The 14,440-nt window shown below is 38.1% G+C and overlaps 1 protein-coding gene across 1 annotated transcript in view; it reads right to left on the bottom strand.

Moving 5' to 3' along the window:
• HEXO1 (beta-hexosaminidase 1) overlaps window positions 1-14,440 on the bottom strand; it is a 90,483-nt gene that overhangs the window by 66,427 nt on the left and 9,616 nt on the right. Inside the window, exons 5-10 of the mRNA XM_010255019.2 lie at window positions 13,360-13,395; window positions 12,438-12,549; window positions 12,261-12,331; window positions 11,981-12,111; window positions 4,696-4,712; window positions 3,778-3,826 (exon numbers count right to left, since the gene is read on the bottom strand). Of these exons, the coding sequence (XP_010253321.1) occupies window positions 3,778-3,826; window positions 4,696-4,712; window positions 11,981-12,111; window positions 12,261-12,331; window positions 12,438-12,549; window positions 13,360-13,395 (416 nt within the window). The remainder of the gene's footprint in view (window positions 1-3,777; window positions 3,827-4,695; window positions 4,713-11,980; window positions 12,112-12,260; window positions 12,332-12,437; window positions 12,550-13,359; window positions 13,396-14,440) is intronic.

Here is a 14,440-nt window from a genome sequence, read left to right as displayed (position 1 = left end):
TAGGAAAGGATAGGTCACCCCCACCCATTCCATTCAGCATTGAGGAAACTCCAGATGTGGCTGAATCCTCACTGCCCATGATATCAGAATAAAACTAAACAGCAACCAAATAAGTATTGTCGTACAAAGCTATTGCAGAAACAGGTCCTTCTGACCTCGGATTTCACTGGGAGCAAAAACAGAACACTGTTGTTGCAGTACTAGAACAGGTCCTTCTGACCTACGGTTTCACTAAGAACAAAAAAAATCTGAACACTGTTGTTGCAGTACTGAAACAGGTCCTTCTGACCTACTGTTTCACTGAGAACGAAGTTTGAACACTACTGTTGCAGCACAAGAACAGGTATGAATGACCTACGATTTTGTAGGAATCAAAAAGAAACACTGCAGTTGCAGTGCATAACTAGGTCTGAATGACCTAACCAGTAGGCCTGATAGCCAACCAGTCAATGAGATCAATAGGGTAGCTGAACAGTCATTCAATGAGATTAATACAATATCATCTTCAGGGCATCAACAGTCCACAATACCAAAAACAAACAGCTGAATGCATTTACTCTTCTTGTCAAGAAATACAGTCAATCAGCAGTCCTCAATCGGCTGAACAGACAATCAGTAAGGCAACCAAACAGAAAAAAAATGACCAGTACCTCTTTTAGTTTCAGATGATAGCCTCTCTGTAAGCCAGAACTCCCTCTACGAACCTCAAACAATAGCCTCTCTATAGTCGAGTAGACAAGAGGTACAACTTCTGGGTTGGAGGATGAAAAGGCACTGCAACTTCTGGGTCGAACTAAGTACACCAGATTAGGAGTTCGATGGTGACAGCTCTGGGAGATGAAAAGTCACTACAACTTCTGGGTCGAACTGGATGCAACAGCTTAGCATTTCGAGAGATGCAGCTCTGGGAGATGGAGAGACCATCTGCACGACATTGAACAGCAGGTTTGTTTGACACCACCCTTCAGGCCTGGACGACCTGCTCTGATACCATGTTGAGCAAGAGCAAGAGAAGAGAGGAGAGGAGAAGAGAGAAGAGAGGAGAGTCGAGTGGACTGAAAACCCTCCAGAATACTGGAGGCGAGTGTAAGAGTTATTATTTATACTGGCCCAGTCATACAATATAAACAAGAGAGAAATTACAACAGTACCCTTGGTACTAAACAGTACACACAACAACTGTCAACAGTTTCCTAGTTTTATATACCATTCAACATGTACGTTAATTGAAAAAATAGCAAATCTCTTTATTAAGAACATTAAATTTCCTCTAAAAATGTGACAAATCATCACATCTAAAAGATAAAAATCTTTTACATATATTAATTTCATTATTTTCAAAAACAATACTACTATAATAAGTATTTAATAGAGCAAATTCATATTAATTTGTAGCTAGAGAAGGTTATTAACTTTATATGATAAATATTCAAGATGGAAAGTAAAATAGAAAAAAAAAACAAGGATAGAGTTTCTATTTTATTTAATTAGAGAGAGAATAGAAAAAAAGAACTTTATTATTATATTCTTTCTTTCCTCTTTCTTTCTTTTTCTCTTCTCAAAACCCTTTGATCTTTTAAATTTCAATAGTACATCAAAACAAAGTATAATTGATATATATAGCATATAATAAAATGTATTACACATACATTAATAAGATACAACAATATAAGTGATATTATAAAAGGTGCCCGCCTTGTCATTTTTGTTGCCTAGGTGGGCGCTTAGTCACCTAGAAGTGCGCCTAGTTGCTAAAAGTCAAGGTGTTTGGGCGAGGTGCCCAGCCAAGGGCGCCTAGTCGCCTAAGCGACGCCTAGGCAACACCTTGACAACTATGATTGACCTCTATGCTCAGCTTGAGGGGGAGTGTAGTGAGAATGGGCCGAATGGTCCATAGTGTTCTTTATTTCTTTTAAGTAGTGTTTAAAAGATATGTTTCTTAGTTATGGGCCTTATTTTATTTTCTTTAATTATTTCTTTAGTGCTGGCCGCCCCATTAAGGACATCCAAGTAATTGTACTCAGATTTAGAATTATTAATAAAAGTGATGAAAGGGGGATAGAGAGAGAGGTTCGAATTCTTCTTTTCCCTCTTCCCTTCTTTTCTTCTTCCACAACCTATTGCTGAAACTTCTTTTCTTCTTCTTTCTCTTTCTCTCTTTTCTTCTTTTCTTGCATTATCTGATTTACTGTAGGTGTAATTTTCAGCTATTATCAAACCTGAGTTGTCACTCAGGTGAATGCCAAGATAGGGAAATAACAGATGCTCTTTCAAGGGAGGGGTGACTAGGGAGAAACTGAATATGAGGGGACCACACCCAAGGTGGACTTCTAATAAGGTGACACCCTTCTAGCTTCTCTTGTAAGTAGTATTTCATCCTCTGGCCAATTCAATCTTCTAGAATGAGACTTTCCACTCATTCCAACAAAATTTTGATTTGCTGTTGCTAAGGGGTCAAAAGAGTGCATAACACTGCATTTGACCCCATCAACTTGGCAACAACTGACTGCATATATTGTTGTGTTATAACAGTAAATATCTTTTTTTGTCAATAACAGATCAAGCAGATTTTATACATAATAGAGGCACAAGAATGTTATAAGAAAAAGGATAGTGCCTGCAAAAAAGACTATGAACCAATGATGGGGGGGTCACGACATCCACTGATTACAGGTAGCATGAATGAGATAGAGATTGAGATTAACAGGAGAGGGTTTTGTCCCAGCTACCAGGTGGAAGAGGGAGATCATGATGGAGAAGAAACGATTTCTACTTGAAGAAACAAAAGCCAGAGGTAACATAACATTGAAGATTACAGAGGATAAGAGATCCGCAGTGCTGCTGTGTTGGGATTCAGTTGAATGGCTGAAAAGGCTTCTTGGATGGAGCAGTACAGTCGGTAAAAACATTAGGGTGGAAGAACAAATTGAGTAGGGATTGCAAGAAGTGTACGGTTTTGAAATGAAATAATATTGAAGGTTGGTTCATTATACTCTGCGAAAGATTTGGTAGAAATAGGAGGGAGACAATATGCTTACAAGAAGGGTGAGAGGGGCACCACTAGAAGATTATGACAGAGGCTCTGGAGCAGTTTATCACAAGATTTTGGAGCAGCAATAAGGACAACAAGAATTGAAAGGAAGAAGAGGTTAGTCAAGTTGAAGCAAGCAAAGAAAGTGTTGAAGAGGAGAAGATATCTCTGGTATGCCCTGTAACAGCACAAACAAACTTCAAAGCCATAACCCCTAGGTGTTCACATGAATGTATAAGATAGATAAGTTGAAAAGGCTGAGCATTTAAAAATCTCCTTTTCCAGGGAATTTACCTACTTCCCAGCTAGTACCCATATAATAATGCTGCAACTTGAGCGGGCTCAGGTTGAGCATAATCTGACTTTCAGCCCTAATATAAGATGGCTACCCCACTGCTTTTCAGCCTTCACAAACTTCCAGGAATGGAAATCTGAAAAGCAATGTTTGGTAGAAAACATGGAGAGCCAGAGGTGGATGCCATTCATCCATTTGAATGTCTCTTACTTCAAGTTTCTTTTTGTAGCTTTGGCTAGATCTTTGTGTTGTTTCTTTTAAAATTTTGTAGCTTCTTTTCTTTCCTTTTGTACTGCCATCATCTTTTATTAATAACAAAAGCATCCAAGCTCTCACCAAACGTTGCCTGACTCTTTATAGCTGTTATCATTAAGCAGCTTAATCTTAAGCCCTCCTGATATGCCATTGTGAAACAATCATTAAACAAAAACAATGGAAAACTGTTTGTTACCATGATTCTGCATGACCAGGAATGTCTATTTCCGCCATAATGTTGATGCCTGTTATACAAGAGCAAAATAATCAAAGAAAAATGCAAGGGCATCTTCTCAAACCAGAAAGATAATTAACTTCAAATTTCTATAATTGATGATAACAGTGATTTAAAAGGCACGCCTAGGCACACAGGCGAGGCGCATTTCAGGGTATGCACCTCGCCTAGGTCCTAGGCGCAGCCCTTTCAAAAGGCGCACGCCTGGTGCACCTAGGCGTGGCACAAAGAATTTAAGACCTAACGTGGACTTGTTTGGGCTTGCCTCGAGGGGCGTGGCACAAAGGCGGCTTGTAGAATCAGAAATGTAATATGTTTTACATTACATAGCTATGTGAAGTACTGCAATTGAGTGAAAAAAGAGATTAGAGGTTTTATATGCTTGAAAATGTTTTATATGTTTGATTTTATTTTTAAATTCTCATTTGAATATGCTTTACATCTTATGCTTATGTATTTTAATTTTAGATAATAGGTTTTTTAAAGCATTATTTTAAATTTAACTTTATCTTTTTAGTAATATTATATTTATTTTTTTTTTTGAATTTTCTGACTTTTTTATTTTCTAGCATTTTTTTTTTTTGTATTTTTGCGCCTTGCTTCAAAAAGGCGCACGCCTTGTGCCTTGCACCTCAGACACAAATTGACCCCTGCGCCTTGCGCTTTTAAAACACTGGATGATAAGGATGCTATATGAAAAGATAAGTTAGATTTTGTCATTTTATGTATAAAAAATTTGAATATTATAATTCCTGGATCTCACAACAGGATGCACCATGCACCTTAAAAACATTTTGATTCAAAAGTAATGCAAAAAGGGAAAACATAGTATGCAAAGAGATTATGTCATCAAATTGGAAAAGGGGTTAATGAACACACCTCTCATTTTGGCAAAGCTTCACAGGATAACATGCATCAAAGGGACATGCAGCAGAAAAAGCACTGTTAGGGATAGCCAATTAAAGAAGCATGAAAGAGGAAAAAGCTTGGAAAAATGCACATTCTACAGAAGATTCACTATAATATATCTAATAATCCTAGTATATAAGATAACAAAGAAATGTGTAAGAATTCTATCTTCTCTAAACAGACATAGACATGTATGATTTTAGAGAGGGAAATGATATTATGACTCAGAACGGTGAAACTCTCATTAAATGAGTTTATAATTTTCAAAAAGGGAAAAATAAATAATTATACCCAGTTTATAATTTTCCAACCATTGCTTTTTCGCATGGAGAGGATAAATTTATGCTCAGGGAACATTATATACCAAGTAGCCAGATCATGGAATGTATTGTTCTGAAACTTCAGAAGCCACTAGCTTTTTTTGATGGATAACTTGATTTTTATTGATATTGAAATAAAGAATGAATAGAATATTTACAAAGGGAAAAAACCTTCACTTTAGTCTGGCATAGCCACCTAAACCCCACCCTGTTTTCACTTTTTATCCCCCCCCCCTCCAATCTCACTACAAATCCCCAAGAAAATTTGATCCCTGTTTACACACCGGCTAGCCAAAGCATGAGCTATACAGTTGGCTGATCTATGAACCCATATGCTTACTAAAATTCTGCCCCTTCCCAAATCTTGTATTTCTTCCATCATGTTTTGGTGTTGCCATGGTATCTGATTTCTGATGTTCATCCAACCTACGACCACCCTTGAGAAGCTCCTAGCTTTTGGAGCATCCATTGAGTGTTGTGTGTGTATATGTTGTGCATAATACCATAATTTTGTGAATATATTATATACATGTTGCTATTTACTAGTGTATGTCAAAGTAAGTAAAAGAGGAGAGCTATTTATATTGATTGGTATCACATGAGAGAGAGAGAGAGAAGTGGAGGTGAAGTTAGAGGATAGAGAGTGTGTGAAATATGGGGTACATGATTGCACTTCAGAAAATTTTCTCTTCCAAGAGGTGGTGATAAGAAATCACTGTTGGAAAACGTGGGGTTACTGGTTCAGATCTGAAAATAGAATTGTATATATTTCTAGGATTGTGGAAGGATTGATTTAGAAAGTTTTTTCTTTCTATTTCTTTCTTTCTATTTTTGTACTTTCTATTTTCTCTTCTTTCTATTTTTTCTTCTTTCTATTTTCTTTTCTTTCTATTTTTCTTTCTTTCTATTTCTCTTTCTATTTATTGCAGCAGCTTACTGTATAAATATGCCCATTGGCAATAGAATGAAACATATCAGTATTCTACCATTCCAAAACATGGTATCAGATCTCTAGGTTTGTCAACCTTGAGATTTTTTCGGCCTTCATTGCCAGTTTTTTGTGTTTTTCTCTTCTGACCTTCAGTGTTGATCTGTAACCAGAAGTGTTCTTTTATTCTCCTTTCCTGCTGGCCTTATTTTTCCTCCATTAACAATGTCTGACAAACCTATTCCAAAGCCCATGACGCTGCTCGTGTCTATGAGGTCAAAATGAAGACTGTGGCGGCCAAACAAGGGAGCAGGAGTGTTACAGAGTATGCAAATCTGCTGCAAATGGCATGAGCTTGATCATTATCGGGTTCTTGAGACAAAGTGCGCAGATGATGCTCTGATCTTGAAGAATTTTATTGAAAGAGATAGGGTGTATGATTTTTTGGTCGGACTGAATGCTGAATTTGATCAAGTCCGAATACAAATTCTTGGCAAAGAAGAAGTGCCTCCATTGAATGAAGTCATAGCCCTTGTCAGAGCTGAGGAAAGCCGTCGTGGAATCATGCTTGAGCCTAAAGATCCCGAAGGCTCAGCCATGGTGGCAAGGGGAGGAAGTTACAGTGGTTCAAAGGGTGAGAACAATCACAACTTGGCTCGTGACACAACCACTCGTGACTCTAACGATAACCTCTGGTGCACCTATTGCAAGAAGCCCAGACACACGAAAGATCGGTGCTGGAAACTTCATGGGAAACCTCCCACATCCAGCAAGGAATGGGGAAATCGAGGAGTTTCAAAAGGAGTTCAACAGGCCCATAATGTCTCCACAACCCCGCAGCAAGAGCACTCAAGTCAGGGACCATTTAATGATGAAGAAATTGAAAGGCTAAGGTGCTTCCTGAAATCCTTGAAACCAAGAAGTGGTTCTACCTCTCTTGCTCTCTCAGGTGAGTCTTTATCTCTACGATTACATGCCTCGACTAGTGTTTTTCCATGGATTCTTGATTCTGGAGCTACTGACCACATGACACCCTCTTCACTACATTTTCTCACCTATACACCCTGTCCTAGTAATAGAAAAAAATCTGTTGCTGATGGTTCTTTCACCACAGTGGCAGGGATTGGGAATATTCAAATTACTCCATCCCTATTACTTAAAAATGTGCTTTATGTTCCTAAGTTATCCACTAGCCTTATCTCTATACATAAACTCACCCAGGATGTGAACTGCAATGTTGTGTTCTTCCCTTCTTACTGTGTATTTCAGGACCAGGTTTCGGGGAAGAAGATTGGACTTGCTAAGGAAAGAGATGGACTCTACTACCTTGAAGCAACCAGCAAATCATCTCACACTATTATGCATGTCACACACGAGTCATTCTTATCTACCTCCAATAAAGATTTAATTTGGCGTCATCATTTCCGTTTTGGTCATCCTTCATTTCCTATTTTAAAAACAATGCTTCCTTCCTTGTTTAAAGGAATTGATGTTGAAACCTTTCATTGTGATGTTTGTGAACTTGCTAAGCACAAAAGGGTTTCTTTCCCAATCAACAATAAAAGATCTTCAACTCCTTTTTATTTGATTCATTCGGATATATGGGGCCCTTCTCAAATTCCCAACATTACTGGTTCCAAATGGTTCGTCACCTTTATTGATGATTGCACTAGGGTCACATGGATTTTTCTTCTTAAGTCTAAATCTGATGTGGGTACGATTCTTCCCAACTTTCATAACATGGTCCAAACTCAGTTTGGTGTGAGAATTAAAAGGTTTCGATCTGATAATGCTATAGATTATTTTAATCAGAATTTGTCCCCATTTTTTCAGAAAGAAGGCATTGTGCATGAATCCTCCTGTGTTAACACTCCCCAACAGAATGGGGTAGCTGAGAGAAAAAATGGCCATCTTTTGCAAACCACCCGAGCCTTTCTCTTTCAAAATCAGGTGCCAAAACAATATTGGGGGGAAGCTGTCCTTACTGCTGCCTACACCATAAATAGACTACCATCTAAAGTTCTTGACAACCGAAGCCCAATACAAGTCCTTTCTCAATTTTACCCTGATATTCGAGCCTCAAATAATCTCACACCAAGAATTTTTGGCTGCACTGCCTTTGTTCATGTCCATAATAAGGGAAAATTAGACCCACGAGCAATCAGGTGTGTCTTCTTGGGATATTCCCCAACTCAGAAAGGTTATAAATGTTATCATCCAGCCACCAGAAAATTCTACACCTCCATCGATGTCACATTTGAGGAAGGAAAATCTTTTTTCACTCAACCTTATCTTCAGGGGGAGCCCTCATTAATGGAAGATAAGGCATCGGATCTACTCTCCCTAGATGTTTTACCCTCCTCATAGACATTCAATCGTCAAGAATCACATCCCTCTGAGTCACATTCCTCTGAGCCCCACATTCCCGAGTCTCAACAAAGGTCAAACAACCCGACCATTGACCAAATTCGGACACTATTAACCCCACGAATGATGTGAATGATAATGTGAGATATATGCAGGTTTACTCTAGGAGGAAAAATCCAGATCCTCAACCTGTGCAAGTCCAAGATTCAACTCCTAATCCTAGAACTGAGGGATGCTTAGATCCTGAACCTACACCTTCACAGTCTGAGTATGAGTATGACCTACCTATTGCACTGAGAAAAGGAACCAGAGAATGTACCAAACGACCATTGTACCCTTTAGCCAAATATGTATCATTCCAAAGATTCTCTAAATCCCATAAAAGTTTTCTAGCCAGCCTTAACACCATTCCAATTCCTAATACTCTAGCCGAGGCACTTTCTAATAAGGAGTGGAGAAAAGCCATGAGAGTGGAAATGGAGGCATTAGAAAAAAACAACACATGGGAAGTTGTGGATCTACCAAGAAACAAGAAGACGGTAGGTTGTAAATGGGTGTTCACAATTAAGTACAAATCTGATGGGTCATTAGAAACATACAAAGCACGCCTAGTAGCCAAGGGATATACACAGACTTATGGGGTAGATTATCAGGAGACTTTTGCCCCAGTAGCTAAAATGAATACAGTAAGGGTGTTACTGTCGTTGGCTGCTAACTATAATTGGGATTTGCAACAGTTTGATGTAAAAAATGTGTTTCTCCATGGTGATCTAGAAGAGGAGATACACATGGACATTCCACCGGGTTTTGGAGAAGGCATTAAAGGGAACAAAGTTTGTCGGTTGAAGAAAGCACTATACGGTCTCAAACAATCTCCGAGAGCATGGTTTGGAAGGTTTACGAAGGTAATGCTGAGTACAGGTTACAAGCAAAGTCAAGGTGACCACACATTGTTTATCAAACACACAGCCTCAGGGGGAGTTACTGCACTATTAGTCTATGTGGATGATATAATTGTTACTGGGAATGATAAAAAGGAGAAGGAAGCATTGAAAAACTGTCTTGCCAGAGAATTTGAGATAAAAGACTTGGGGAGACTAAAGTATTTTCTCGGAATTGAAGTTGCACATTCTAAACAAGGCATCTTTATCTCTCAACAAAAGTATGTTGTTGATCTTTTGAGAGAAACAGGAAATATGGCATGTAAACCAGCTTCCACACCTATAGATCCCAATCAAACTAGGAGAAGCCCACGAGAAAGCAAGTGTAGACAAGGAGATGTTCCAAAGACTAGTTGGAAAACTCATTTATCTTGCACATACACGACCGGATATTGCATATGCTGTAAGTGTAATAAGTCAGTTTATGCATAATCCTAAAGAAGTTCATCTGCAGGCTGCTCATCGAATTCTGCACTATTTGAAAGCCAATCCAGGAAAAGGAATTTTATTCAGAAGAAATGGAGGACTGACTCTTGAAGCATATACAGATGCCGATTATGCAGGATCTCCAGTAGATAGACGGTCCACTTCTGATTACTGTACCTTCTTAGGAGGAAACTTAGTCACTTGAAGGAGTAAGAAGCAAAATGTAGTGGCTCGGTCAAGTGCAGAGGCAGAATTCAGGGCTATGGCACAAGGAGTGTGTGAATTACTCTGGTTGAAGATAATTTTAGAAGACCTGAAGATTCCACGAGAAGAGCCTATGAAACTATATTGTGACAACAAGTCAGCCATCAATATTGCTCACAACTGTTCAACATGACAGGACGAAGCACATCGAAATTGACCGACACTTTATAAAAGAGAAACTGAACAGCAAGTTGATTTGCACTCCCTATGTGTCTACAAAAGGACAACTGACCGATGTACTTACTAAAGGGTTCAATAGTACAGACTTTCGGAGAATTATAGCCAAGCTGGGAATGGAGGATCTCTATTCACCAGCTTGAGGGGAAGTGTTGGAAAACGTGGGGTTACTGGTTCAGATCTGAAAATAGAATTGTATATATTCCTAAGATTGTGGAAGGATTGATTTAGAAAGTTTTTTCTTTCTATTTCTTTCTTTCTATTTTTGTACTTTCTATTTTCTCTTCTTTCTATTTTTACTTCTTTCTATTTATTGCAGAAGCTTACTGTATAAATATGCCCATTGGCAATAGAATGAAACATATCAGTATTCTACCATTCCAAAACAATCACCAAGGGAGAAGAACAGAAAGCTAAACTTCAATCAAACCCACCCTAACAAGGAACTCCCCATTAACTAATCTGAATCCTATATCAACTATTAAACAGCCTAGTATAATAGATTCAATGATCAAAAGAAAAGCAACCTCCCTAAACTATCAATAAAACAAAAAGAACAAAACTATATTAAAAAAAATCACATCTACAGCCCTTATTATCTCTTAGAAAACACAAAACATGGGAAAAGCTAAGATCACAATCCAAATATGTATTTTTTTATAGATAAAAGATCATTTTTCCATTAAATCAGAAAGAAATTACATAATCAGTCCCTTGGGAAGGCGCGAGATGCCGCCTCTCCGAACATGAAACACATAAAACACTTAAAAAATTCAAATATGTATTTTATGAAAAAAATCATCATCATAATCAAAGCCTTGTCCCATCTATACGGGATCAGCTACGTAAATCCTGTTTTTCCATCCTGTTCTATTCATTGGCATATCCATTGTTAAATTATGGGCACTTTATTCATTTCTTATTACCTCCACCCAAGTCCTTTTTGGTCTGCCCCTAGCTCTTCTAGCCCCTTCATCTTGTAACAGATCACTTTTTATAACAGGTACGGTATATGGTCTTCTATGAATGTGACCAAACCATCGCAATCTACTCTCTCATTTTATCACCTATTGGAGCTACTAGTGGAAGCTTGTCCTTCCTTGTAAACATTAAAACAACTTTTTGGAGATCTATCCTAGCCCATGATGTAGAACAAGGTACAGTGTTTGGGAGTGGTACTAGTTTTCAGCATACATTCAAAAAGATCCGAGTCCCCAGGATGAGATAGCCTGAAACTAGTGATTGAGAAACTACTTATTTTGTAAATACCTCACTTTCTAATCATTTATCAATAAACTCAAAGTTACCAATAAAAAAACTGTTTTATGTTTATACCTCTACTTACAGATATGTCAGTCATGAGTTCCAAAGTGAGAAGGGGATTTAAAGATTCTGAATATATTAAAATTGTTAACCTTTTCAACAGCCTAAAAATGTGTTTCTTTCTCCTTCCAGGTTGGATGAGAAAATGTGGGCACCAAATAGCTAGCAAAACACCTTGCCTGATTGCAGTTGCCTTTGCTTGGATGGACGAAAAGGCCAAACATGGACCAAAAAACCAAGCAACCAAACAAGCACCATCCAATCTCTAATAACTGCACCAAAGCTAGCTTTATTTGGGCCCCAAAAAACCCCATCTGTGTTTACCTTAAAGACTCCAAAGTCCGGACTCTGCCAAAAAAGGATTGCTGATACAAGAAGCTTCACTCAGAGTTGGGTGGCTGTGGCCAGCCTAATAGTTAGGTTTTTGAGAGCTTGTACAGTTTTATTTTCAGTTACTCCTCAAGAAAAATAAAATAAAAGTAGAAGTGAACATAAAGGTATTGTCTTACTTAACAACTTCATAAGCATCCTCAACTGTATAGCGCTCCCATTTTGTATAAGCTCCTTTCCACAAATCTGGATATGAAGGTATTTCTAGAGGAAATGACTGTTCATCTATGATGTGCCAATGAAGAACATTCTACTGAATGTGATTCCCAATATCAGAAGTACATGAAGAACAATAGAAGAAAAACAAAAGGATCAGAACTAAACTAGTGGATTTTGTTAATCCTGAAAATTTAAACAGCAATAGAGGAAGACCAAACAACAACAAATAACATTGCTTACAAGTTTAGCATAGGACATGGACTCAATTACTTGTTTTATTACATTAATTGGTAGGTAATGCCGTGAAGTATCTGCAAATGAGAGAATTAACATCCCAAAGATATTTAAAGAGAACCACTTAAACAAAGTTGATGAATGCAAAACATGGTCATCATCTAAGATAAAACTGTATCATACCAAGGAGAAGGCCACGAAATACAAATCTTGGCTCATCATGGATGTACCATGGTGCATTGTATACTTCTACAGTTTTAGTGCCATAGTTGAAACTGCACAATTGGCTGAATGTCTGAAAAAGATAAAAAAAGGTAAATCACTGAAGCCAACATGTATAATATCCATCAAACCTACTAAGAGATGGCAGCCTTTTATAATGGCACAAGAGAGGTATTAAAAACATGCATATTTCATTTATGGCTGCAACACCCGACTTTAGCTATGTATCCATCCACCTAATTAAAGTATATACCTCGTTTTTCTACACAGTGGCATGTATACATTTAGAAAAACAAACTAGGTGCATACAGTAATTCAAACAATATATTTTCCCATAGACGTATCCAACAGTCTAAGACTAAAAGGTCAAGCAAGTTTGACACTTAGAAGCCAGAACCAAGGCCCATACCCCATACTCAGGTAACATAGATCTACATATAACTTTTCCAATAGGATCATTTAGTGATGAAATCTGAACAAAATCCAGGAAAGTTCCATGTGGCAACTTAGTTTGGGCTAACAAAGTTCCTAGACTCCTCTCCTTAGTTCATGGAGTAAATTTCAGATCAAAAGATCTCTCCACGTGTTAACTCTTAGTTTATTGGCATTTTAAACCTAAAAATATTAATCATCCAAAACATTAAACATCTATACAAAATAAAGTAAATATATGATTCGGGCACAGCACTTAAATACATAGCCAATGCAAAAGGTCCAGCATTGGATGAATGGTCGGGATTGACCACATGATTCCTCATGTGGCAGAAATAGATGAGGTCATATAGGGATTTTCCCAACTTCACCTGATTAAAAAACCTTATAACTATTTGTATGCATTACTCTAGTCTCCAATTGATGGCCACAAATACATCATTTTGCATACCTCTAATCCACGTAATGCCCCGTAAACAGTATTTGCCTGCAACAAAACCAAAGTAATATATTTAATTTCCAAAAAATAACTGAAGGGTGTATAAAACAAACAACACACTGGCAGTGCTCAGATTTGTGACAACAGATTATCTAATAATTAGGGAAAGTACATATAAATACAACCAAGGTTCAAAAAATCGCAACATATTGGGGTGTGTCAGATACACCCCACTATGCTAAACACTTAAGGCTTTGGTTGTTTTCAGGGGGTAGGTCAAGGTAAGGCCGACCCCCTGTAAAATTCTGAAAAAAAAAAAAGACTCTAGAAAAAGCTCCAGTGCATGCTTGAAACACTTAATACACACATGTGTGCATCAGGTGTCTCAATACTTTGAACCTTAAATACAACTAACAACAAAAATAATTAGTTGTGTGCCGCAAGGGGCACTTTGGTCTTTTCTTCCTTTTTATATTGTATGGTTGCCCTAATCTATAAATATAAAGTCTGGCGCCGCCAGCACAACTTTTTGGGCTCTCTCAATTCTTTCTTCCCTTCTTCTCTCCTTCCTCCTCCTCTCTTCTCTCTTCCCTTCATCAACTGAAAACATGGTATCAAAGCGGGACAGTGCTCTGTAAATATTTTCTCTTCTGATCGAAGCCCTTCCACTTGTTCCTTGGACTGAGAATGGAAGGGACAAGTACGGCCTGCATCTGAGAACACTTCAACTGCATCTTCTTCTCCTATTTCTTGGCTGCAACTGTGTAATACAGATTCCGGAAATCAGTAGATGAGGATTGACTGAGGCTTCTTAAGAGGTTGGTGGTCATTGTGTTATTCATTTCTTTTTTTACTTGAGTTGGAAACTTCAGAACCTCACGGACTGGGCAGGGACAGAAGCCAAACCTTTTTTTTTCTTGGTTCTTGGTACTGCTACCAAGAACAGGTTAAGTTTTTTGCTTTGACCGAATGGTGTAAGGGGAGTTAACCCTCTTTGTGGGTCTCAAGACCCAGAAATCTGTATGTATAAGGAACCTGTAGGTCATAAGTGACCTGGTTTGGCTGACAGGTTGCAGCAGTATTGCATGAATGG

This window comes from Nelumbo nucifera, chromosome 2 (genome assembly GCF_055504915.1).
Source record: "Nelumbo nucifera cultivar China Antique chromosome 2, China Antique-T2T, whole genome shotgun sequence".
NCBI classification, from domain to species: Eukaryota; Viridiplantae; Streptophyta; class Magnoliopsida; order Proteales; family Nelumbonaceae; genus Nelumbo; species Nelumbo nucifera.
The sequence above is the reverse complement of the archived record's forward strand: the minus strand, read 5'-3'. Positions and strand labels throughout refer to the sequence as shown.